At 50.7% G+C, this 22756-nt stretch overlaps 14 protein-coding genes across 19 annotated transcripts; 6 read left to right on the top strand and 8 right to left on the bottom strand.

The window, feature by feature from the left end:
• Positions 1-180: 180 nt before the first annotated feature.
• PPTG_21063 (hypothetical protein) lies at positions 181-291 on the bottom strand (the record flags this gene model as incomplete). The annotated part of the gene is made up of 1 exon (XM_008895516.1): positions 181-291. The coding sequence occupies one exon, from the start codon at positions 289-291 to the stop codon at positions 181-183; it is 111 nt and encodes a 36-aa protein (XP_008893764.1).
• Positions 292-1205: 914 nt separating this feature from the next.
• Positions 1206-3537, bottom strand: PPTG_01481 (hypothetical protein). The gene is made up of 8 exons (XM_008894795.1): positions 3325-3537; positions 3052-3248; positions 2866-2973; positions 2720-2797; positions 2309-2628; positions 1848-2224; positions 1571-1764; positions 1206-1481 (listed from the first exon to the last, which is right to left on the bottom strand). The coding sequence occupies exons 1-8, from the start codon at positions 3393-3395 to the stop codon at positions 1288-1290; spliced, it is 1539 nt and encodes a 512-aa protein (XP_008893043.1). The 5' UTR covers positions 3396-3537; the 3' UTR covers positions 1206-1287.
• A 287-nt stretch (positions 3538-3824) lies between these two features.
• Positions 3825-4307, top strand: PPTG_21062 (hypothetical protein; the record flags this gene model as incomplete). Its single annotated transcript, XM_008895515.1, has 1 exon — positions 3825-4307. One exon carries the CDS (start codon positions 3825-3827, stop codon positions 4065-4067), a length of 243 nt encoding a protein of 80 aa, XP_008893763.1. The 3' UTR covers positions 4068-4307.
• A 337-nt stretch (positions 4308-4644) lies between these two features.
• PPTG_01480 (CAMK protein kinase) lies at positions 4645-8358 on the top strand. The gene is made up of 2 exons (XM_008894794.1): positions 4645-5856; positions 5923-8358. The coding sequence occupies exons 1-2, from the start codon at positions 4768-4770 to the stop codon at positions 7399-7401; spliced, it is 2568 nt and encodes an 855-aa protein (XP_008893042.1). The 5' UTR covers positions 4645-4767; the 3' UTR covers positions 7402-8358.
• PPTG_01479 (hypothetical protein) lies at positions 7454-8641 on the bottom strand (the record flags this gene model as incomplete). Its single annotated transcript, XM_008894793.1, has 1 exon — positions 7454-8641. One exon carries the CDS (start codon positions 8639-8641, stop codon positions 7454-7456), a length of 1188 nt encoding a protein of 395 aa, XP_008893041.1.
• A 125-nt stretch (positions 8642-8766) lies between these two features.
• Positions 8767-9708, top strand: PPTG_01478 (hypothetical protein). Its single transcript, XM_008894792.1, has one exon. It carries the CDS (start codon positions 8801-8803, stop codon positions 9506-9508), a length of 708 nt encoding a protein of 235 aa, XP_008893040.1. The 5' UTR covers positions 8767-8800; the 3' UTR covers positions 9509-9708.
• A 20-nt stretch (positions 9709-9728) lies between these two features.
• Positions 9729-11422, top strand: PPTG_01477 (hypothetical protein). Its single transcript, XM_008894791.1, has 2 exons — positions 9729-10931; positions 11007-11422. The coding sequence occupies exons 1-2, from the start codon at positions 9774-9776 to the stop codon at positions 11196-11198; spliced, it is 1350 nt and encodes a 449-aa protein (XP_008893039.1). The 5' UTR covers positions 9729-9773; the 3' UTR covers positions 11199-11422.
• On the bottom strand, positions 10954-13247 carry PPTG_01476 (hypothetical protein; the record flags this gene model as incomplete). The annotated part of the gene is made up of 2 exons (XM_008894790.1): positions 10954-11234; positions 11303-13247. One exon carries the CDS (start codon positions 13245-13247, stop codon positions 11355-11357), a length of 1893 nt encoding a protein of 630 aa, XP_008893038.1. The 3' UTR covers positions 10954-11234; positions 11303-11354.
• A 184-nt stretch (positions 13248-13431) lies between these two features.
• PPTG_01475 (hypothetical protein) lies at positions 13432-14855 on the bottom strand (the record flags this gene model as incomplete). The annotated part of the gene is made up of 6 exons (XM_008894789.1): positions 13432-13779; positions 13838-14063; positions 14135-14208; positions 14282-14412; positions 14487-14682; positions 14778-14855. 6 exons carry the CDS (start codon positions 14853-14855, stop codon positions 13432-13434), a joined length of 1053 nt encoding a protein of 350 aa, XP_008893037.1.
• Positions 14856-15112: 257 nt separating this feature from the next.
• PPTG_01474 (hypothetical protein) lies at positions 15113-16363 on the bottom strand (the record flags this gene model as incomplete). The annotated part of the gene is made up of 3 exons (XM_008894788.1): positions 15113-15644; positions 15708-15786; positions 15868-16363. The coding sequence occupies 3 exons, from the start codon at positions 16361-16363 to the stop codon at positions 15113-15115; spliced, it is 1107 nt and encodes a 368-aa protein (XP_008893036.1).
• A 119-nt stretch (positions 16364-16482) lies between these two features.
• PPTG_01473 (hypothetical protein) lies at positions 16483-17501 on the top strand. The gene has a single exon (XM_008894787.1). It carries the CDS (start codon positions 16520-16522, stop codon positions 17369-17371), a length of 852 nt encoding a protein of 283 aa, XP_008893035.1. The 5' UTR covers positions 16483-16519; the 3' UTR covers positions 17372-17501.
• PPTG_01472 (hypothetical protein) lies at positions 17307-20507 on the bottom strand. Its single transcript, XM_008894786.1, has 3 exons — positions 20160-20507; positions 19977-20083; positions 17307-19910 (listed from the first exon to the last, which is right to left on the bottom strand). The coding sequence occupies exons 1-3, from the start codon at positions 20458-20460 to the stop codon at positions 17508-17510; spliced, it is 2811 nt and encodes a 936-aa protein (XP_008893034.1). The 5' UTR covers positions 20461-20507; the 3' UTR covers positions 17307-17507.
• Positions 20508-20550: 43 nt separating this feature from the next.
• Positions 20551-21300, bottom strand: PPTG_01471 (ribosomal protein L32). The gene is made up of 2 exons (XM_008894785.1): positions 21025-21300; positions 20551-20839 (listed from the first exon to the last, which is right to left on the bottom strand). Exons 1-2 carry the CDS (start codon positions 21205-21207, stop codon positions 20687-20689), a joined length of 336 nt encoding a protein of 111 aa, XP_008893033.1. The 5' UTR covers positions 21208-21300; the 3' UTR covers positions 20551-20686.
• Positions 21301-21333: 33 nt separating this feature from the next.
• PPTG_01470 (hypothetical protein) lies at positions 21334-22744 on the top strand. 6 transcript variants are annotated; one of them, XM_008894779.1, is made up of 6 exons: positions 21334-21522; positions 21588-21722; positions 21798-21920; positions 21992-22102; positions 22184-22314; positions 22368-22744. In XM_008894779.1, exons 1-6 carry the CDS (start codon positions 21369-21371, stop codon positions 22509-22511), a joined length of 798 nt encoding a protein of 265 aa, XP_008893027.1. In that variant the 5' UTR covers positions 21334-21368; the 3' UTR covers positions 22512-22744. The 6 variants fall into 6 exon arrangements, with proteins under 6 accessions (XP_008893027.1, XP_008893029.1, XP_008893030.1 ...); XM_008894781.1 differs by having other exon boundaries at positions 22184-22744; XM_008894782.1 differs by having other exon boundaries at positions 21334-21722.
• The last annotated feature ends 12 nt before the right edge of the window (positions 22745-22756 follow it).

The following is a 22756-nucleotide window of genomic DNA, read 5'->3' as shown; positions in this document are numbered from 1 at the left end:
CGGTCAGTTGTCGAACCGGATCGTCTTTCATATTCTCCAGGTTCGACGGTCTCAACTGAACGGAGCCATTCCTCGAGCTGATAATACTTACGCACGAGTGATCATTTAATCTGCAACTCCAATACCAACAAGAACGTTACTTTATGCTGAAGTTTTAGGGTATCAAAGCATTTGAGATCTCTACCTGTCTGGTAGACGCTGCGGGGTCAGCAGGAGATGACCGTCATAGGCTCCGTTCTTCGGGATATCCATGACATTCAGCTTGGATGCTTTGGATTCAGCTGCGGCCATGTGTGGGGCAAGCACAAGAAGCTCAGGTTGGAGGTGCCTTCGACACGAGGATGTTAAACGGGGAATGAGCTTCAAGGTAGCATCAACAACAACCAAGCAGCAACTCAAGGATAGCAGTGGTGCGACCGGCACAGAATCCTTCAGCGCTCTATTGAAAAGCATTGCACTTTTGTGTGTATGTTGACTCTGATGATGTTACGGAGCCAACCCCATCTGCTTCCATCCTCGTATTCATTGCTGTATCCCTCGATTTTCAAGGCCGCATTCACGTACCCTACTGGTCTATTTGGGCGCGTCATGGCGTGGTCATGCGCTCCACATTAACCGAACACTACGGCTGAAACTACGACATCAACACCATGTTTGTGCGCAGTCAAAGCCAAGCCTCGACTATCGAAACAAAAGCTGTTACTATTTTTATTTAATACATGCTATGGAAATTCCGATGTTGTAGCCGGTCCTGCGCTGGTTCAATCAAGGATTTACAATTGACACCTTGTAGTGCAAAGTTGCACCAGGATGAGAATCCCTTTCGTTGAACGTTAGAGTGATGAGCACCGAGGAGCCAATATAACACGAACGCGTCTACAGCGTCGGCAGGTTGCTGTCGCTGCAAGGCGGCGGACGATTTTGTGTGCGTGTATTGAAAACAGTGTCATACTGCCAGTTTTTCATGGCCTGGTAAGGCTTTGGCAAGGCGTAAGTGGAAATAAAACTTGACGATCTGTCAAAAGTTCATGAAAGACGTGCTGATGATACTGCAGTGAGCTCAGGGTTGAAGTGACAATCACTCCGTTGTTGAAGTCTGGGGTTATCGTCAACTCCCTGATACTACCAGTACTAGCTCTATCACTGGTTGAACATGTATAACGAGCTTAGCTTGTTAAACATGTTCAACAAACCAACCGGAAAAAAACAGGCTAGTAGGCTACATTTTCGTTTAATTACATTTTTCTATGCGCTTAATGCCTCATCATCTAACGTCGAAATCTCTAGTTATCCGTCCAAGCTCAGATCCTCGAACTGCGATCGCGTGAACTTCTTCAATCGCGCATACAGGAAACCAGCCAGTGTGACTCCCAGGACGATCATCGCCGGTGCCAGCGTGAAGAAGACGTCCACAGCGATGTACATCAACAAGGCCGTCGGGATCAAGAGGCCAAGCAAAAGCATAGGGATGCTTCCAGGAACTGTGCCACGTCAACAGCAAAAACAAAATTATTAGACAAAGTTTTTTGCAGAAAAAACTAGTTAGCTAGGCATTGTGGAGATACAGTACCTTTGTACGGACGCTTAAGGTCTGCGTGCGTGTAGCGCAGTTTGATGAATGCAGCAAAGATCAGGATCTGGTAGAAGGCCGAGAGCGCATTTGTCATGTTGACGATGTCGTTGAAGTCGAACTCGATGAGCACCAAAATGACGATGAGACTCGCGAAGACGGCGTTGTGTGGCGTGTTGAAGCGTTTGTTGCGTCTATCGCAGATTGAACAGTATCTAAATTGTTAGAAAACAAGTACATGCAGAATCAAAACACAGCACAAAAACTTGCAACTTACGCCCCCAGGAACGTTGGTGCTAGCTCATTCTGAGCCATACCCATGATCTGGAACGAGTCACAGAACAGCTCCGCGATGTACATGCCTGCATTACTTGCAAACGATGCCAACATGATCCACGTCGAAAGGAAAGTACCTCCCAATGCCGATGCGATGCTCGAGAATGATCCGTCGTCCCATGTCGTCCAATTCGGTGAGTTGAACACAATTGCACCGAACAGCGGCATCAGATACGTGAGCGCGATCAATAGCACCGAAATCAGCATCGCGCGGGGGTACGTTTGACCTGGGTTCCTAACTTCACCACCAAAAACCGACATACCAACGGCACCGTTGAAATTCCAGAAGAGAGTGTTGATCAAGGTTGACCAGTCAATCTACATGGAATTCACGGTTAGCCATGAGTGATATAACCGTGTCCTATGTCGTGTCCTATGTAGTAAAATATCTTAAATACTTACATCCAAACCGCCTGACATGCTCACAAGGTCACCATTCGAATCGTAGACAATGTCGGAACGTCGCATTTCACCCAGCGCACTCCAGTCGTGTCCACTAACAAGACCCCACACGAAGAGTACGATGAATGGGATCATAACGAAAATGGACAATATCACCATTCCCTTGCCAACAATGCGAATACCCAGTAAATTCGGGAGTGTCAGAGCCACAGCGATGGCTGCTTTGATGAAGTATTCAGCTGTCGGTGAACCGATATCTCCGTACACTTCGGTAAAGGTCGATACCGCCAATCCAGGATAGAGGGCGTTATCGATCACACCTATCCAGATAAAACAGCAAGTGAGAGTTAAAATGATGAGCAAACGAGCATACGGCACCCGTAGTCCGTTCACAATACAATATATACTGACCTGAAATCCATGCCCAGTAGCCACACTGGAACCCCCAAAATGGTCCGAAAGCGTGAAGGACCCAAACCGTGTAGCCACCTTCAGTGTATCCAACACCATTCGATTAGTGTGTGAATTCTAACCTAGGACTGTGATTCGGCTCTTACCGTCCTCTGGATATGCAGTGCTCAGCTCAGCAGTGACGTACGCAATTGGGAGGCCGAGGATGACCGGGAACACCAGCAGCAAGATAAGTCCAATCAAAGGACCACCAGCTACAAACCACAACAGATACGTCAAAGGGTTAGCACGTATTCAAGACGTCGACACCAATCCAAGCTATGCAGTCTCACCAGAAATAATTGGCTCTGACCCAATGGGTCCTCCGCACACCGAGAAGTAGCAGAGCCCGACGATACCCATGACGGTCAGTTGTCGAACCGGGTCCTCCATCAGCGTCCCCAAATTCGACGGTCGCCATTGCACCGAGGTCTTCTCGTCATGGTCGTGGTCGGTGGAGCTTACGACACTCACAGAGTGATCACGTAGGCTGCAGCATGTACAACAACCAGAAAAAAACATTAGCCCTTTGCAATAGGGGGATGCACACGCCACACATTTCTCACCGCTCCAAACGTTTGGGCGTCGTCAACGATTGCTCGAAGGATGTGACTAGCGGGCTCTCGATTGCAGGCATGGCGTCGGGGCGATTCGAGCAGCGCACTGGGCGATCGATTCTGAAATGATGATTTCGCAGCGATAGTTGAGACTGTACGAAGTGTAGGTCCCCTAATGATGTCCGGCTATCACTGGTCGAACCGGGCGCGTCACAACCAGATGGTTGAGAGCGACTTTGCTGGGATTTAACGCAGCTCGTCTCCTGGTGAGTCGAATATCGCCCGAGTCGGATGCAGAGAGAGAGAGAGAGAGAGTAAAGCAGACATCCTAGTTCTGTATTGCGGCAGTAAATGTATCATGCTATGCTGGTACATGTACGGGTAGCAGCTACTGTGAGCCAAGTTATCCATATTGAAACCAGCAGAACTGTACTGGATAAAAGAGTTGCTGACACATACACTGTATCGGGGCGACTCACGAGCAATGGTGCGACAGCAGTGCAGTCACCATGGGCATGTCCGAGATGGGAGCGGGTCCGATCCATAAGATCAGTTTGAATGACAGCGTGACAAGGATGCGCTCAAGGATCAGTCCTCCGGTGACGGTCCGTAACTCGCGGAATGCCTCGCACCACTACGCTTCCACCGCTTCCTGCGCATCGGCGAGTGACGACTTCTTTCACTCCTTCCAAGACTCTCGCTTCAATTTCATTGTCTGCGCCAACTCGCGTGATTTAAACACAACAAACTAACAACCTCAGCACCAAAAAAGCCTCCTGATTCCGTCACACATGCCTTCACGCGACTTGAAGATCCTGCTCCTCGTCTGTAGTCTGCCATCCATACCGGGTGTTATTGCCATCAATGCCATGCTTGCGCCAGTTTCCTAACGGCTGTCTTGGGTAATGGGCCACTTAGAGCTGGAGACGTTGGTGATCTGATGACTCTCGCCTACTTCTTGGAAGTATATGTGAATCTACCAGTTCAACTCCATATCTTCATAGCGGATGGGTGCCGCTACAGCAGCGACGGCCAACGCTGCCGACGCAACGGGCCCTGATTGAAGTTGGCTGAATTGGGCACGAAGCAAGCAACAAGTACCTATTTGTGCAGTACCGTAGCTTGAGACTTCAGGTCCTGGTGAAAGAGCGAATGTTTCTCCGGAGCTCAAGTGCATGTATACTTATTCGTTATCAATCCTTCTCTTCCCACCAGTGTGAGTCTAAACTAGGCTCGGAAGCTGAAGCTTCAGCACTTCAGCCCAGTAGCTAAAATGGGATCTTTTAGTCCTTATTCCAAAATAAATGCCCTTTCTAGAATTGTTTGCACGTTCTCGGCACCACCAAATCAAAGCCTATTTCCTGCCGAAGTAGAGGACCGAGTTGACATTTGCCACGCGCGCAGGTGTCCACTCTCAGTCCTCGCCACCTTCACCCCGTTCCTCCACCGCTAATGCCGCAAACCTCTTTGCATCTGAAAGGCTTCTTGGCGCTGCGCCGACGCGGCAAACTCGCGCGTCTAGCACGTTCCCAATCCTTCGAAGGACATCGAACAGCATCCTTGACAGGCTCCCGGCAGCGATTTAGTAGCGTTCCACGGCGTTTCCAGCGCGTAACAGTGAACTCCAGCAGTTGCAACAATGGGGAGAGTAATTCTGGCAAAGCGTGGCGCGAAATGGCGGCTCTAGGCGCCGCTATGAGCGGTTTAGTGCTCGCCAGCGCATCATCGGATCAGGAATCAGATGCCGCCATGGAGAGCCAAAATACTCAGAAAATTAAACGCGGAGGTAACATCCACGATGACTACGAGATCCTGGACGAGATTGTGGGCGAAGGAGGCTACTGCGTCGTGCAGAAGGGCATCGATAGACGCACAGGAGAGCTAGTAGCCGTCAAGATGCTCAGCAAGAGCGAGACCTCCGCTAGAGAATTCTGGAGCGAAGTAGATGTGCTCCGTGTGGCTGGACTACACCCGAATATCTTGCAGCTACGAGGCACCTACGAGACCGATTGCTGCTGGTTTATTGTCCAGGAATTGGCTCAAGATGGCGAATTATTCGACCATTTGGTCGCCAATGGAGCGTATTCCGAACGACAGGCAAGCGATACAATTCGACAGCTTTGTGACGCGTTGCAATATCTGCATCGCAAGGGGATCGTGCATGGAGATATCAAGCCTGAAAATGTTTTACTGCACAAAGGCCGCATGTGTCTAGTGGATTTTGGTGTGTCATTTCGCATGGGTGAGCGCTTCTTCTACGATTCCCATTTAATGGGGACAGTGGCGTACGCAGCACCGGAGACACTGGAGCATGGCGCTCTGATCCATAGGAGGAATACCAGGGACGCACTCAGGAGAGCTCGAGCCAATGGAGAGGACGTACAGCTGGACGAAGATGACGAGGACTTGGATGCACAAGCAGGACCCGATGCAATCAAATTCGGGCCCAAATCCGACATGTTTGCACTGGGAATTGTGCTGTATATTCTGCTCTGTGGCTCACATCCGTTTGATACCTACAATAACCTGTCTGATGAAGAGGTACGAACGAATACATGACTATAAGCTGGATATTATTTATTAACACTATAAGTTGTGGTTGTATAGATCCGGAAACGTATTCTTAAGGGCAAATTTCGCACTCAGTCCCGTGCGTGGCACTCGATCTCGTCATCTGCTCGTGATTTGATCAAAAAACTGCTCGAGATAGACTCAAACAAGCGACTGAGCGCGGAGCAGGCGCTACAGCACCCGTGGCTGCGCAACCAAAGTCAACTTAGCCACGAGCCAATGAAAAACTCCGCCGAGCTGCTGGAAAAATTCCAACGTGGACGGCGTCGTTTGCGTGCAAGTATCTTGGCTGTTCTTCTGCTTGATGCGATGGCTGAAAACCTGGACGAGGACGATAACAAAGAGCTGGAAAGTGTGAAACGCAGCTTTGCATGGGGTCTCAGCTCCAGTGTTGAAGCATTGAACGAAAAGACGAACGCGTTGCTGTCCACTCTGCACTTTTTCGACAAAGAAGGCAAGGGATTTATCTCCAAGAAAGACCTGGCACGTGTGAGCGAGAGTTTGGGCAAACACATGAGCGACAACGAGCTGAATGAGATGCTGGTGGGAGCTACTGGAGACCCAGAGCAGAACATTTCGTCTGTAGACGCTGTGGACTACGATAACGTGAAAATGATGATCTCTACATTGCGATCAGCCACCTACCGCCCAGGAGAGGCCATCATTCGAGAGGGACACGCAGGTGCTCACAACGTGTACTTGCTGTTGGATGGTGAAGTTGAAGTCTCTTGCAAGAACCCGATCAAAAAGTCCGTGGCAGCTAATGAGACCGATGAAGAGGCTCCGATCACGAGTAGCTCGACATATGAACCCTCTGAAGACTTCGCTGGTTTACCGTCACGGCCGTCGTGGCCAGGTTTTATCCAAACTCGCCCCACCACGTCAGGAAGCGACGAAATGAAGCTCAGACGCTTACCCAAGGGAACATTTTTCGGTGAGATTGAGCTGGTACGTCCTGACGGGCGCTTCCTCCCACGTATCGCTACATACCGATGTGCTGAAGGCAGCGACACGCCGTGCAAGGTGTTGCAAGTTGTGGCGGATGATTACTTGAACTTGAAGGGAACGTACGAGTCGATCAACAACCGCCTTGAGAAGACCGCACATCGTCATATCCGACAGCATTTGATCAAGTGCGTGGAAGCTGCCAAGGGGTCTGTGAAGATGCGCACGTTTGATACCGGAGACTTTATCTACAAGGAAGGAGAACCGTGCGACTCGGTATTCATTCTGTTGGATGGTCAAGTGGAAGTGCTTAAGGCGATGGAAGGAGTGGTCGTGGAAGAGCTGCATCCAGGCGACTATTTCCCACTGGGGGTGTCTGGCCAAACGCGAGCCTGCAAGATTGTTACGCGTCACTCAAGTGTGCGATGTACACAGCCTGTGAAAGTGATGGAGATTGGCGGCGAGACTTTCCGCAGTTTCTTGAGCAGTAACAAGTTCCTGGCCGCGTATTTCCGCGAAGAAGTGATGACGCGAGAACAACAGCGACTTGATCGACTTATGACGGCGTAAGCGGAGACAAAAAAAATGAAGAAGGAATGTAAACATTGAGGCTCGACTCGAATCAATCAGCGGTTGGCAGGCGGTTTACTGCCGGCAGGTTCATTCGTCGCTTTTGTGTGGAGCCAGGTCGACTTGCTCCAGTTGTGCTAATAGGTGTGGGTTGTGGGAACCCAGTGGTTAACGGAAGCGCGCGATCAATTGCTGTTAGATCATCGCGCGTCAACAAACTGGAGTGCACTTTGTGTGGAGAACAAGAGGGGTGAATCCCAGTGAATGGGTGTGCTAACGGACCGAAAATCTCGCGCAGTGCTGCTTGCTCGTGTTGATTGTCAGGCTGCAAGTCATTGAAAACTTGTGGGATGACAACGAGACCTTTTTGGAGTAAATAACGCACAGCAATTTGAAGCGAAGTTTGCATCACCTTGGTGTTACCAAGTGCGTGGGATTCCATGTGATATGACGATGCTGTACCTTCATTCTCATGAGCAACGAGGAATTTAAACGGCCGTTCGCGATATTTTTCAGATAGATTCTCCGCCAGCAATTTCCATTCTTCATATAACTGGAGGTTATCTAAACAATAGAAGGGGAATCGCCCCAGCACATCGATACCATGGCTGTGAGCGAATGCAATGACGTCTTCAAGCGGTACATCACTGTCCGAAGAAGCTGTCATTCCTGGTAGTTGTATCTCCATCAACCAGGCTTGTGGTATGCTATTCGGGTATGCGGTTAGTAAAAAGTCAACGTCTTGTACACTTAAGTCGCTGATCCCAATGTGCTGCACGAGCCCAGCTTGCTGGATCGCCATCATGTGCTCCCACGCTTCTAGAACTGCTTGCTTACGAGCAAATAAACCGTTTGTTCCTGGTAAAGAGTGTGCATGAAGCAGCAACAAATCCAGCTGCTGGAATTGCAAAGTCAGAAGTGCTTGCTCCACACGCGCTGTGACTTCCTCAAGCTTGCAATTCGATGGTGTAGATGCCACTACAATAAAATGCGCTCTGAATAGCAGTGCGTTGCCCATACACGTCTGGTGAACTGCTCCCCGTACGGCGAGCAAACTTTCACGGTTGTTGAGATCCTCAATAACCATGCCCCTGCAGTTTCCATCCGTCGTCATCTCCATCAGCAATTGCCGTTGCATAGCTCTGTCTTCCTCGGTTCTAGTCTCTCCTCCTATAGCAAATAGAAGCCGCTGTTGCTCTCTGAACGCGCTGCTGCTCCCATGAACTCCCACGCTCCACATGTTGAAGTGAATGAAGCGTCACCTGTCATAGTCTATATGAGGTGTTATATGAGTGTAATTGAACCAATATAGTGTATTTCACACAACTGATCTGATTGGTCGAAAGTTTTCATGCAAAACGAGAGGCCATCGGCTGGCACAGATCAAGTGGCAACAGCGATGGTGATGGTTCTGGCGCTGGTGCGGACGGCCGCGAAGCAGGCTACACGGGGCGTGGGTTGTGCTCCGCAGTTGCAGACCGTGCGCAACTTCGCGTTCCGTTCGCGCCGCAATGATGACGATGATGACTCATTCCGCGGTCGCCGTCGCCGCAACCCGGAGGACTTTGAGCCCAAGGCAAAGGACGACGAGGAGACGGGCGACCTGTACGACCCGTACCGCGAGTACATGGAGACTACGGGTGAGCGTGGCTATCGGGAGTTTAACCCGGACCATGTGGAGGACTACAAGCCTGAGTGGAACGAGCCTGCTGCTATGATGGAGGACAAATCGTGGCCCGCCACTACTGGCTCGGACCTGTTCACGGACCTGCTCAACATCCCGAACGAACCTCCCAGTGGAGAAAAGCTGGACAAGATCCTTAAGGAGGCCTTCGCTCGCATGGGCCACACTGGTAACATTGACGACATTAAGCTGCCCGAGATGGACGTGGAGATTCCCGCTAACCACCCGGACAAGGAGGCACTTGAGATCATGAAGCTTTCGATGATGAACAATGGTCGCCTCAAGATGGACGACAAGAACGACCTTCTTAAGTCCATCATTGACGAACTCAACCACCTGCGCAATGACAAGACTAAGCTGTTCAAGGGCCTCGGTAACGAGGAGGAAGGAGAGCAGAAGAAGTCAAAGAAAAGCAAGAACTAGACTGGTTGTAGCGACGAGGTATATAGGTGCAGACCGGTGCAGCGCAAGCGGTCTAGATGGTATCTTATGCAGGTGTCGCCTGCATATTTTTTTTTTTTCAATTCAATTGTGCTGCATCGTTTCGTCGAGTACTTTTCGCGGATATTTTTCGTATAAACGGTTTTATCCAATCAGATATCGTGGTCTCTACTTATCTACCAATCACATTGCACTAACGTTATCTCCCCCTCTATCGTCACTTCATCATTATCGAGGGGCATCAATAATGGAGTCGTCACCTCCAACTTCCAGTTCTTCTTCTCCAAAGAGGCAACGCCACATCTGGTCCAGTCGTGTGCATCGCGAGCTGGAAAAATGTCGTGTCGCTGGTGCTCTACCACGTGGCGCTACATTGCGACGCGCGCAGATCTCAGAGACTCGCGGTGTATGCGAAGGCGAATTCCAGTGCTTCGTGCCCTTTGTTGACGGCTCAGACGCTTTATCACTAGTACCGCGAACAGATCTGGTCGTTCGTATGCCCTTTTCGGATGAGCAAGTAGCAGAAGGCCAAGCGCAGTACCCATTTCTAGCGCCCGAAGTGGAGATCCGTCATGGCGCCATCTACTTACCGACCGAGTTGCGCGAACGAAAAGTACCCAAACTCGAAGGAGAAGAACCCATTTTTCTACTCAAATTACCATTATTGGAAAACTGGAGTCCGTCCACCACGCTCAAAATGCTAGTACAAGAGTTCTTCCAGCGGGTGCAGCAGGACGACCCCGCTCCGTCCAAGTCCCCGTCGACCAAGAGCTCCTCGAAGCACGAACGTGGACACAACAATGGGCGCGGTAAGAAACCCATGAGGATGCGCAAAAGGGACGTGCGTGGAGCAGTATACCCTTGTCAGGAGGTGGACCCTACGACGTCCACATTGAAGCAGACACCCATGTTGTTGCAGTCCGGCAATATCGCATTGCTCATGCCATCGAAAGAAGTGGGTACCCAAAAAGACGATGACTATGTGTATGTAGGAGACTTGATCTCTCTCAATGACGTGGTACGCATCACTCCGCAGCGAGGCAAGTCCCTAACGCTGTTCTTTAAGAACCGATCACTTTCATGCCGAACGTTCTTAAGTCAGTACACGGACGAGATCGTCAAAGATCTACGAACCATGATCCGAGACCCACGAACGCAACGTGGTCAAACTGGAGATGCGGGATCGGCGCAGTTGTTGCCATTTTTGAGTGCAGAGCAGGCGGAAAAGGCCAAGGAGATGTCGACCAAGTTCATGGGCAGACTTGGGAAAGTTGCCACGTCCGTTTCTCGCTTCCTTCGCGGCGATGAAGATGAGGCAATGGAGCAAGTGGATCCTTTAGCCAAGGCGTTTGCAGAAATTGACGCGCAGAAAGAAGCATTCTACCGTACGCCGTCTAAAATCAGGGTAGGAGTGTTGTGGTATCGCGGCTAGCTGCGTGAAGAAATCTGATGCTGATGTTGTGTCTTTAATGTGTTGCAGATGACGGAAATCACGCGACGCTACCAGAATATCGCTGAGGAATACGCGTACCTTAACAACCAGGAGGGCCACGTCGAACGAGCCATTTCAGAGCTGCAGGTTTTCATCGAACACCCCAAAGCACAGCGTATTCTAATGGAAACCTGCGCATATGAGCAGTCGACAAAGGGTATTCGTGTCGGCCCAGCTTAGATTCAAGCCAAGACCACGTACCCAGGATATCTCTACCTGGACGTCAAGAGAGATACAAGCTAAGTACTCCTAATTCCTGTGAACCCAGGAAATGCGTCACTTACATGTTCCAGTCAAATTCGGTGAAAAACTATCAAATTCAAACCCATTTCCACTTTACTGGTCTTGCAGTGCCGGGATCGAGGACAAATATTTGACCATTTGCTTGATGACCTTCTTGTCCAGACGCTTCTTGTTTGCGTGCATTTGCTGCAGCTTCTTGTATGCGGCTACAATTTGTTTGTGTAAAGCACGCATCTTCTCTGTATCTCTGGTGTTTGTTGTGCTTGTGCCACCGCTAACACTACTCTTTTGTTGCACTCGGCACTGTTGATTAGCTTCCCAGAGATCTTGTTGTGCGGCGGTAAGATCACGACGCGCCATGTTGGCCACTCCACGGGAATACAGCGCTGATATGAGCTTGCCCCCGCGAAGAGATAGCGCGTGAGTAAAGCACTGAACAGCTTGATCATGATCACCGAGAGAAGTGAAAGCCTTGCCCATGTTCATGGAGCAATCCACCGCTAAATCATCGAATGCACTTAATAGCGTCGTGTTCATACGCAGTCGAATGCGAGAGATAGAGACCCACTCGTCTTCTCTATCGTCAGCATCATAAAGCACTTCGACTTGGCTGGTAGCGCCTCTTCCTTCAACATCAGAGACCATCGCATCATGCCATTCGTCACCTCTTAACGAACGAACCTGAACGCTTGCACCAATACTGCAGCGAGATAATAGTTCATCAGCAGATAGCGATCGCAGCGACGTTTCTTGTTGAAGCTGCGCGGCTCTCAGCACAGCAATCGCACGTCGATAAAACGCTCGAGCTGTAGGGTAGTTGCCATGGCGGAAGAACGCGTTGCCTTGTGTCTTGTAGTTCGTTGCCAACTCCAAAGCTAGCTCGCCTGATTTGCCATCTTGAAGAGTCTCGTCGTTTGGAGGTAATCCCACGACGCTCCCGTGCTGACGTTCATACGTATCGATCTCGGGACTCAGTACTCCATATTGTGCCTCGCATAGCTCCTTTAGATATACATCTCGTGAGAATTTGCTTTCCCTCAATCTCGCCAAAGTGTATGCTTTCTCCAATGCACCACGTAGATCTGGCACTTCAGGCAGCATGGCTCGGCACGGAGCATTGTCGATCAGCAATTGGAGCATACGGATGGTGTCGGCAAACACGAACGACACACCACTGAGCATCAACCTCACTACTAGCTCACAAACATTCCGTCGCTTCTCATCCACATGGTTTTTCTTTGTGTTTTTAAATGACAATTCCGACGTAGAACCGAAACAAACCAGCGAAGAGACCTGCACCCCCACCAAGGCAAAGTTATCCAGCAATGTCCCGTCAACAACATCGTTCGGTTGCTCCAATGCAACCTGCAAAAGACAGCGCAGCACACCAGACTTTACAACCTGTTTAGCCTGGTCCTTTGTCGTGATCAACTTCCTCAAAACTTTTGCTAATTCTTGTCGAAGACTGGAGCTTCGCAACGTCACGTACATCTGCTTGATCACATCCAAGTACGAATCTTCTTCCTCCCCATTCTCAAGCTTTACAACCAGCATATTGGCCTTGGTTGGGGCATTTTTGCTCTTCATCTGTACCAACCATTGTGTCATTGCAGCCAATACATCACTCGACTCGAACCGATCCTTCAGCATTAAGCTCAAAATTGTCTGTAAATCTTGTTCGGAAGCTGTAAATTCGATATCACCAACACGCAGTAATGCCGTCAGTAATTGCCATTTGGCTGAGTGAAGCTCCGATGCGTCGTCACTTTCAACGGCTTGTAATTGACCAGACAGGATATAGCTCTTTAACTGTCTGAGCAGCTCTACATCGGACGGAGAGAGCGAGGATGAGCATAACTGTGAGAGGGCGTTCAGGTGGTCGACATGGACGAGATCATCGCTTTGAGTTGCGTCAGTGACACCTGCTACAAGCTCAGCGACGGACATCGCGGCTGCGTGACGTTGATTCGGTTCGGTTTGCGCCATTTTTCAGTTTGTGACGGTTTTAAAGCAGCATGTATGTAAATATGCTCTGCAGATGAAATGGGTACAGATACAGACATTTAAAGAGGGCAACTTGTTACAGTTATAGAGCAGCACCATCTTGTTCAACCAGCAGTCCTATTTCTCGCTGGCGGTATTGATAGTTAAAGCCGTGGCACTTGCATACTTAGAAGAATGAGTGATCCGAGCCGAACGGCTGTGAGAATCCTCCACCACCTCGACTACCTCCTCTGAAACCGAATCCGGGATCCATGTCGTCGTCGCGGGGCATGCGCAAGTGGTCAGGTCCTGGACCTCCAAACGGCATTGTCGGTGCTGGACCACGTGAAGGAGGACGGAAGCCACCAGTGGGGCCCAGAGGGTCAATAGGCGGACCAAACGGGTCGAAGCGAGCTCCAGGAACAGGTCCAACGGATGGATCACCACGATGACCAAAGAGCGGATGGTTGGGTCCAACTAACATGTCCGGATTGCCGCCGCCAAGACCAGGAGGAAACGCGTCACCTCCACCCACCTACAACGTACAAAATATCAGAAATATCTTGCAATATAATGGCAGAAACTGAGCATACCGGAGGGATACGGGTAGGCGCTGGAACATTATGGCCTCGATCATCTCGGTCAGATGGACGCACGAAACCAGGGCTGCTTACTGCTGGCGTCGCCTCTTTCTTCTTTGTAGGTCGAATGCTCTCAGCGAACGGCGTGAACTTCTCTCGTAAAGTCTTCAGGTTAAGCAGCAAGTCAGCTGCAGACATCGGACCTGTTGAGCCCCCAACAGCAACGAATTGATCCACACTTCACCAACAAATAGACATCTTGGTGAGCACAACGACATTAACTTATCACATGGAATAACGATAGCTTACCTTAGTTCGATCGAGTGGGTGTGGTCCTTGTCGTCCGAGATGTACACTTCAAACTTGCCACCAACAAACAGACCCTGCACAAAACGTACGAAGAGGGCCACATCAGCAAAATACAAGTACCGCGGCTACTATGTCCGGCAGTCATACCTGGAGAGAAAACTTGATTGAGTCGTCGTTAGGGTGAATATAGGCTGCATTAAACAGCCCATTTGCACTATTGGCATCCCAATTCTCCGGCAGCACGAACTCGGAGCTCGCTCTCGCCGACAGCTCGTAACCTGCACATATTTACCACAGCGAGTATCAGAATCCTCGCCTTGCGTCTTTATTTAGTCATTTGACCCGTCAATACCAGCTTCAAGCAGCAAGGCGTGGATCACAACGAACAGAGCGTCTCGAGGCTTCTGCACTGTCACTTCCTTCTCTCTCAGCTTAATTGCAACTATGTCGTTCTTGTCACTCTCACTCTGCGCCCTTTCAGCTGCTGAACTTGATTGCACAAAGCTTGTGGACGCGTCGAACGCACTTAATGCTTCCAACATGTGTGTCTGGGCAAAGGACACGAAGATTTCTCAATGAGCTCGGCCCGGAAAAGATGCAAGACCACGCGGGAGAGCACTACATGCATTTAGTGCAATGCTACCTTGAGCGCCTCGCTGTAGACGTCGTTGATCGCAGCGCGAAGCTGCGCTTGGTCCCGTTGGAGCTGCTCGTCCGCCATGCTTCTTCAGATTGAAAGGAAAGTGACAACTTGCGCAACATAACAGAAAATAGCAAAGTTAGCGCAACATAAACCCTCTTATGTTGCGAATTCAATCTAACCACTTGAGCGGAGTAGTTTGCGTCTGGCGTCAGTGATACTGTGAGGGAGGCCGAACACAAACAAACCTCGAACATTTTTATCTTCATGGAAGGTTCTTAATTGACCTTGGGGATTACAAAATGCGTGAATGCCGCCGCTGTATCTGCGCTGCACCCTCATAGCAGCATTTTTCCCGTCTTCAAGTCAAGCTGAGGCCACCACGAGGGCTGGTACGGGACGGCGTGGAAGGCACCGTCCTGTGTCGAGAACTTCATGCTGGGCACAACCTCGACTTCTTCCGACTCTGACGGGAGAAGGTTGCCTAGACGCATCATGGCAATGGCGCAGCTCACGTCTTTTCCGACGTTAAAAATCGTTCCAACTGCTTTCGTTCCGCCGGTTGACACAATCTTGTCTCCGATTTCCGGCGCCTTGACGCCCTTCCATTCCTTCGAGGCTGCCAAGTATGAGCGCAACGCTCCATGCGATGGCTCCGCAAAAGTCTTGAACGCAAGTTCCGAGAGAGTTTTTACAACGTCGGTCTGATCCGATGGAATTAATGCCATAGGCACTAACCGTTTGCGAATGTTGCCTTTAAACTGCGTGCGAGCCGTGAGTTCCTGACCAACATAGCAGCCCTTACGGAAAGACACGCCATGCATCAGGTCCAAATTGCACTCAAGCGGGATTCCATCCACCAATTCCTTGCTGCATATCACAACATGGTATTAGTGACACGATATCTTCGCAGTTGTGTGTATTCCAGCTTACCCTTCTGCTACTCCGAGAGCGATGCGATGGTCCAAGTAATCCGACGTGTCCATCGTCTCGTATTCCTCCGGCACATTAACTACCAAAGGTAATAGCAAACATAATAAAACGCATCAGTAATTGCAAGCCACACCAAGCCAAGACAATCAACGCTGTGTACAGGTTTCGTCAGTGGGGACGATAGCCCTCACGCCGAAGTGGTCTCCTCGCGGGTCGGCATACACCACTGAGTTGTCTCCAGGATTCAGCGTCTGCAGCTCGTCCAACGTCTTGACCGACGGCGTCAGTGCCGCGTCCTCCTCGTCCACAAGTGCGGGCAGTGTGGCGTAGAGCGAGAAGGCGTCTGTCTTGTCCTCGATCTTGACTTTCATGCGCAGCTTGTAGCGCTTCCAGTGCTTCATAAGAGGTTCAGCCACTTCTTCGTCGTAGTCTAGCAGGAATGCGTCGTCTGCGAGCTGTAGCACGTTGCAGTCGCCCACCACACGGCCCTTGGAGCTCAGGAATCCACCGTAGATCGCGTCGCCGCGGCGCGTCACGCTCGTCATGTCATTGGTCAGTACAGCCTGGATGAAGCGCGACGCATCCGCGCCTTGCAACTGTGTTAGTCTACGATTAACCAGCTGCGCAACGCCCGAGCGGCGCAACAGAGACGCCATCACCTCTCGCTTCGGCCTCAAAATGTTAAATGGGCGCTCATCCATCACAGATTGCGTATGATTAGTTCCAAGTGCGATTAAGTACGATTAGTATTTTCAGCGAATCACAGTGCGTTTCCGTTGTCTTCCAGTCGAGCAGCATTAGCTAGATCAAGTATGGGGGAGCGCGGCTTCGCGATCAAGGCGGACGCGACTAAGACAGCGTGGGAGTCGGAGGAGTTCCCACTGCTGTGTGAGAGCTGTCTGGGTGAGAATCCTTATGTGCGCATGATGAAGGAGGCGTATGGTAGCGCCTGCAAGATCTGCGCCCGACCTTTTACGGTCTTCCGCTGGAAGCCGGGCAAGCGTGCGCGTTACAAAAAGACCGAGGTGTGCCAGACTTGCGCACGAATGAAGAATGTGTGTCAGACCTGTGTATTGGACTTGCAGTACCACCTGCCGGTGCAGGTGCGCGACACGGTTTTGGCAAAGGAAGAAGGAGGCGGCCAGGTAGCGGTCAACGTACCCGAGAGCGACGCCAACCGCGAGTGGTTCTCACAGCAGCACAGCCGCATGTTGGAGCAGGAAGGGGCCGTATCAGCCTATGGTAAAGCGTCGGGTTCGGCCAATAACGCACTGCTGCGTATGGCTCGTCGTGAGCCTTACTACAAGCGCAACCGTGCACATTTGTGCTCATTCTACGCTCGAGGAGAATGTAATCGAGGTGACGAGTGCCCGTATCTGCATGAGATGCCTCGTGATAAGGACGATCCGCTTGCAAAGCAGAACATTAAGGACAGATTCTACGGTAAGAATGACCCGGTTGCCATGAAGATGCTCGGTGAACAGAAGAAGAACCAACGTCGGGACAGTAAGAACGATGGCAAGCCTCGTGAACCACCGCCGAAACCTGAGGGAGCGTCCAAGCCAAAGCCTCCTCCACTCCCTCCTGGAAAGAAACCACCGCTACCTCCCGGACCTCCTCCAACTGCAGCGAAGAAGACTGAGGAAGAAGAGACCAAAGGCTAGACTAGACTAGCAGCCCAGTTAGTTCACGTTAGGCATTCACTCGCTTACAAATACAAAGAACTCTCATCACTACCAGCTCCACGTTAAAACAATCGTGCTGCCGCCCATTTCCTGGTAGGATAATTGCAAATCATGCTTAGTCGTCATGCAGTCGAACTCCGTAGAGCATGAGAGCTTTCTTGCAGGCTGCATCTTGAGCAGCGGCAACGGTGCGTCCAGCCGCACGAGCCACTTGGAAGTTGTTCACATACAGAGCCACTGCATGTCCCGGTGGCGCATTTGTCTTCGCCTTTTTACTCTTTTTTCCATCATCGCTGTCCTTCGGTACCAAGACGTTTGCTTGCGTGGTTGTACCAGGAGCTTTAATGGTCTTGAACTGACACGGGATCGGCTTCATGCTGGAGCGACTCCATTGTGAAATGTAGTGCATGAACACCTTGCGCGGGTTCATCCACTGTCGACGTCGAATGGCTTCAGTGAGTCGAGGGAACAGCAACCGCTCGAGGATAGCGCGTACTTTATCTAAATCTCCCGGGTTCTCAACAATCACAGCACCAAGTGTAGCTTCAAACACATCTGCTAGCACGTCTTCAATGTACAAGTTGCCATTCTCCTTGACAAGATTTCCCAAGCGGATAAACTCCTCGTATCCAGCCTTACGCGCAACGATCGCCAGCTTCGTGTTCTTCACGAGAGAAGACCGTACTTGAGTCAGTAGATGTTCCTGATGATACGGGAACGCATCAACCAGGAACTCGGAAGAAAGAAGCTGCAGCACCGCATCGCCGAGAAACTCGATACGTTCGTAGCTTGGATCATGACCAATGAACTCATCGTCATCAATCTGGGGCTTCTGGAACGAGGCGTGAGTGAAAGCTTGCAGCCACAAGTGCGTGTTGGAGATATCCACGCCAGAACGTGCAGCAAAGCGACGATGTAGTAAGCGAGCGCTGGTATACTTGCTCCACTTCTTGATTTCAGCGCGGTCTTTCTCCACATATTTTTTCGCCTCAATAATGAGTTGATCGGTAGTCAGATAGCACAGCTCGCGTAGTTCGGGATCGTGCATACCCATAAGTTTACCGAGTAGTTCTCGACATGGAACAATCCCTTGGTCTTTATAGAGCGCGCCTAGAAGCGCCTCGAAGCAGTCTGCCGTGATTTTAGCCTTGATTTCTTCATCCAGCTTAGCCAAGTCGAATGCAGTCAGCAAGAGCGACTCTAAGTTCGCGGTTTTCGCCATCTTACCGAGGTTTTCATTGTTCACTATGTCCACTCGAGTCTGGTGAAGGAATCCTTCGTCGGCTTCTGGCAGCTTCAGGAACGCCGACGATGCCACGAGAAAGCCAAGAACAGCATCGCCTAAAAACTCCAGTCGTTCGTAAGGGCACAGATAGCGTGAGTGGAATTCCTCCTTGAAATCTCCAGATAAATGCTTCTCCGCAACTTGTCGTAACTGAGAGGCGTTGTTCCCTGCTGCCTTGCCAGGAATGCGTGTGTCACCTTCAAGCAGCATACTACGGGATCTCTTAAGCGACGCAGTGTTCTCAAACACGTGTCCAAGACGAACACGCGATCGCGTGGCTTCAACAGTGTTGACATTCTGCATACCCACGTCGATATATGAACCGTGAGTAAATGCTTGACGTAGCAGTGTCTTGTCCTTGAATGTGAGCCCCATTGCGGTCGCAAAACTGTTCAGTAAACTGAAGTGCCGCACGTATTTGAGCACCATAGGCATGGCGCTGCCAACCTCGAAAAGATCAGTACGAATACCCGTAAGGTGGCACTCTGCTGGACGTAGCTCCTGGGAAAGAGGTTCAACCTCAGGTGACAGCTGCAGAAACACTCCTTGCTCCTGCCATTTGCGGATCTTCTTCTTGGACTTGGCACCGTCAAAGTTGCGTGCTCCTTCGCTGCGATGAGCTATCGCGCGAACGATATGACGTCCGTCTTTAGTGACGATGCCATGCTTCTCGGCGGGTGGAGGGTTGGCATCTCCAGTCTCTCGAGGCTCCATAGCCAGCTCATCGACACGGAAAACGCTTGGCTGGCCTTTGATGCGAGTGGAGACAATGCAGTCCACTAGCTCGCGGTGGTCGAACCGTAACAAGAAGTCACGAACGGTGAATCTCGCGCTGTTTTCGAGATATTCCAAGATCTTCTGTACGGATAGCAGTCGTCCGATAGCATATCCCACACGGTTGGGCGAATGCAAGTCTTCAACGTGAAGCAATGGCTCCTCGTTCACGGCTATAAATCGCGGTACCAAGTGGTAGTCGCCACAGACTTCGGATGCATCGCCTGTAGCATGAGCTGGGTCCGGGAAAACCTTTCCAAACAAATGCGCAGGTTGAATACCCAGCAGTTGCTGGAACACGTATCGCTGAAGCAGAAACAGCGAGTCGCAGAAAGATCGGTGGGCCTCTCCATTTACATCAGCGTCCACGTCGTTGCTGGTCGTTCCACGCACGGACGACGGTAAGTCTTCTGGAACAAAATGGACCTTGCACATGACGCCACCGCGCGTATATTCAAACTACGAAGGCAGATATAGCCAATTAGTCATAGCTCAAAAGAGTTCGTCAGCATCAGGTGCACTCACTCTCGGCATCTCAGGTGGTTCGCTGTGACACAATAAATAAAACCCGTCAAAGATGTAGACAGCGTTCTCGATCACAATCGTTGTTTGCCTTGGGCATCGCGGGTTCACTGCATAACGACAAGTTATGACACTTAACGTTAGTGTCTGCTTATGTGCTTCAATTCAGTCGGTTTTAACACCCACTTTCAGCTTCCCATTGGAGACGGAAGCACTTGATCGCTTTGCAGTGGTAGGACACGCGCAGATTCTCCTCTGCTGGGCTTGCAATCGGTGTAACGGGAAGAACAGGCGCAGCAGCAAAGGGGGTGGGCGATGGAGTGAGAGGAGCTGGTGTTGAGGCTGGAACTGGAACAGTTGCGGGCACCGGCACCGGCACCGGCACCGGCACCGGCTTGGGTGGCACGTCCTTTGCTGCTGTTGCAGACATGGATGCGTCCAGGAACGACGCGTTCTCTATCTCGAGCCCAATGGAAACGTCGTCCATAACTGGCAGCACGTATCTTGGTAGCCAACTTAAATGGAAACCTAAACTGGCAGCTTTTGACCAATGACAAGCATGAAGTGACGGGGTTTTGGCGAATAAGAAACTATTTAATGAAGCTCACGGTGAAGAAGGTGTCGGTGTTCGTCTGCAAAGCAGACATCTATATATTCATCTTCCTTAGACCTGTAAGCCTCAGTCTGATGTGTGGGAAGTTGGAACCCGTCATTTACACAAAGTACTTGCCCTTCTTAAAGCAGCTCATGCACAAACGGTGACGCAGCTTCTTCTCTCCGCACATGGGGCAGTCCTGGAAGTGCACGATGTTCTTGAGACGCTTGCTCAGGTCGTTGTTTCTAATCTTCTTGCGAGACGGCGTCACCTACAGCAGCAGCAGCATACAAAACAATCGTAAGTCCGTCAGTTTCCAGCAATTTTCATCTCGTCCTTCTCAATCGCCAGCAAAAACAGCTCTGTCGCTTCGTTCCTAGCACGAATTACTGTGGCTGCATGTTGCTGCTATAGTTGCGATGGATTTGATGTTAGAGTTCGTGTCTGTAACCATACCTTGGACTTGGGGGCGGCCAGCCAGATAGCGTCACTCAACGGGTTGGAGGGAAGCGCGGATGAAGCACCGTTGAGCGCCAGCGGAGCCAGGATCAGCGCTGGTGTCTGAGACGTCGGGAACATCTTGTGCTGCAGGAACGCCACGGCGCGCTGCATGGCGTTACGCACCAACATCGCGGCCATTGTCGCTCTTGTGTCAATGCCAAAGTCTTGTGCGGCCAACGAATAGCCGTCAGCTTTCTTACAAAAACCAAGTGTAAATCCTAGTTCCAATTTAAAGGACTGGGATTGGTCAAAATTAAATTTGCCTCGAACTCGAGATAGCCTTTTCAAGTTCATCAACTATGGTCGAGGAAATGCAACAAGACATACGGCGCCAGGTGTGCGAGGCGCAGGAGAGTTGGAGACAAAAGTGCGGTGACAATGACAACAACGCGATGCCCTTTGTGACGATGACCTATGCGCAGAGCATCGATGGCTCTCTGACAGCAGAGAGGGGTGCGCGTAACGGCGTAATTCTGGAGTGACTGCAGCATGGCTGACAGACTTGAGTCTATGATCAGGCAAGCCGACACTACTCAGCGGATCTGCATCCATGAAAATGACGCACATGCTGCGTACACTGCACGACGGCATTATGGTGGGAGTGGGGACTGTGCTCGCAGACAATCCGTCTTTGAATGCGCGGCTGGCGGAAGGTAACTTGTGATCCTTTTGGCGCAACAGGTTCAGATTGATTTCCTGACAATTGCTGGCGCCAATGAACAATGCAGGAAGCAATCCACGACCGATTATTATCGATACGCACCTGCGATGCCCGATGACCATTAAGCTACTCACCATGCCGACCTGTGAAAAGCCGATCATCTTCTTCGGTCGTGGATCTCAGGATACAGGTTGGGATGCTGTTGCAATGTGACGTAAAGTTGTTACCTGCGTTGCTCACATGGTTGTGTGTCTGCTGCAGAAACACTAGAGCGGAAACAAGCTCTTGAAGCACTCGGAGCTCGGGTCTTTGAATGTAACACTACGCGTGGGGAGGATAGTTGCGACCACGTCGATCTTCGGGACGCCTTCCGTACGTTGTGTGCATCTGGGAGTTGGTTTAGTTGCATAATTTCCAGATGCCTGCACAGCGTTCTAATGCTGTCTCATGCAGGTATAGTGAAGCAGCTTGGTATCAGCAGCGTCATGGTTGAAGGCGGCTCGGCGATCTTGACGTCGTGCTTGCAGGAAGCCACACACCGACACATAATCGATCTCGTCGTTGTCACCGTTGCCCCTACTTTTGTAAGACACAAATCCGGGTAATTGTTGAGGCTCTACTAACTATTTACTGGCAGATCGGAGGTCTCCGAGCGGTGGGCGGTTTACTAACCCCAAGCACACCATCAGTTGCAACAACATCGACCTTCCCGCGCTTAAAGCAGCCTCGTTATCACGTTCTGGAAGAAGACCTGGTCATACTTGGGCAGCTGGACAATTAGCTCGAGACACCACCGACTGCGACGGGGTGCCTCCCTACGTTCACGCACTTCAACATAACGGGGAGATCACGCCGCAAAACTCTGGAAAATGAGTGGCCGTCGCCTCGCATTTATCGGCAGACTTGCCTAAGTCAACCCATGAATAGTGACAATTCACATGTCAATAAGCGCAGTATTCCAGGATTTCTGTTTTAGAAATGCATTGATAAATTTTGACCAATCACCGACTAGACAGTTTCTGTATT

Source organism: Phytophthora parasitica (assembly GCF_000247585.1).
Source record: "Phytophthora parasitica INRA-310 unplaced genomic scaffold supercont2.3, whole genome shotgun sequence".
Taxonomy (NCBI): Eukaryota; Oomycota; class Peronosporomycetes; order Peronosporales; family Peronosporaceae; genus Phytophthora; species Phytophthora nicotianae.
The sequence above is the reverse complement of the archived record's forward strand: the minus strand, read 5'-3'. Positions and strand labels throughout refer to the sequence as shown.

Bases quoted from the DNA above. Each gene is read 5' to 3' on its own strand.
- PPTG_01481 (XM_008894795.1), bottom strand. From the start codon at position 3,395: ATGCCTGCAATCGAGAGCCCGCTAGTCACATCCTTCGAGCAATCGTTG. The intron at 1,765-1,847 runs GTAAGTTGCAAG...AATCTGCGATAG, and splicing joins GCACCAACGTTCCTGGGGGC to ACGCAACAAACGCTTCAACA. The intron at 1,482-1,570 runs GTACTGTATCTC...GACGTGGCACAG, and splicing joins CCTTAAGCGTCCGTACAAAG to TTCCTGGAAGCATCCCTATG.
- PPTG_01480 (XM_008894794.1), top strand. From the start codon at position 4,768: ATGCCGCAAACCTCTTTGCATCTGAAAGGCTTCTTGGCGCTGCGCCGA. The intron at 5,857-5,922 runs GTACGAACGAAT...GTGGTTGTATAG, and splicing joins ATAACCTGTCTGATGAAGAG to ATCCGGAAACGTATTCTTAA.
- PPTG_01478 (XM_008894792.1), top strand. From the start codon at position 8,801: ATGGTGATGGTTCTGGCGCTGGTGCGGACGGCCGCGAAGCAGGCTACA.
- PPTG_01477 (XM_008894791.1), top strand. From the start codon at position 9,774: ATGGAGTCGTCACCTCCAACTTCCAGTTCTTCTTCTCCAAAGAGGCAA. The intron at 10,932-11,006 runs GTAGGAGTGTTG...AATGTGTTGCAG, and splicing joins GTACGCCGTCTAAAATCAGG to ATGACGGAAATCACGCGACG.
- PPTG_01473 (XM_008894787.1), top strand. From the start codon at position 16,520: ATGGGGGAGCGCGGCTTCGCGATCAAGGCGGACGCGACTAAGACAGCG.
- PPTG_01472 (XM_008894786.1), bottom strand. From the start codon at position 20,460: ATGGACGACGTTTCCATTGGGCTCGAGATAGAGAACGCGTCGTTCCTG. The intron at 20,084-20,159 runs GTGGGTGTTAAA...GTCGTTATGCAG, and splicing joins TCTCCAATGGGAAGCTGAAA to TGAACCCGCGATGCCCAAGG. The intron at 19,911-19,976 runs GTGAGTGCACCT...CTGCCTTCGTAG, and splicing joins AACCACCTGAGATGCCGAGA to TTTGAATATACGCGCGGTGG.
- PPTG_01471 (XM_008894785.1), bottom strand. From the start codon at position 21,207: ATGGCCGCGATGTTGGTGCGTAACGCCATGCAGCGCGCCGTGGCGTTC. The intron at 20,840-21,024 runs GTATGGTTACAG...CTGCTGCTGTAG, and splicing joins TGGCCGCCCCCAAGTCCAAG to GTGACGCCGTCTCGCAAGAA.
- PPTG_01470 (XM_008894779.1), top strand. From the start codon at position 21,369: ATGGTCGAGGAAATGCAACAAGACATACGGCGCCAGGTGTGCGAGGCG. The intron at 21,523-21,587 runs GTGCGCGTAACG...GTCTATGATCAG, and splicing joins CTCTCTGACAGCAGAGAGGG to GCAAGCCGACACTACTCAGC. The intron at 21,723-21,797 runs GTAACTTGTGAT...TGAACAATGCAG, and splicing joins GAATGCGCGGCTGGCGGAAG to GAAGCAATCCACGACCGATT.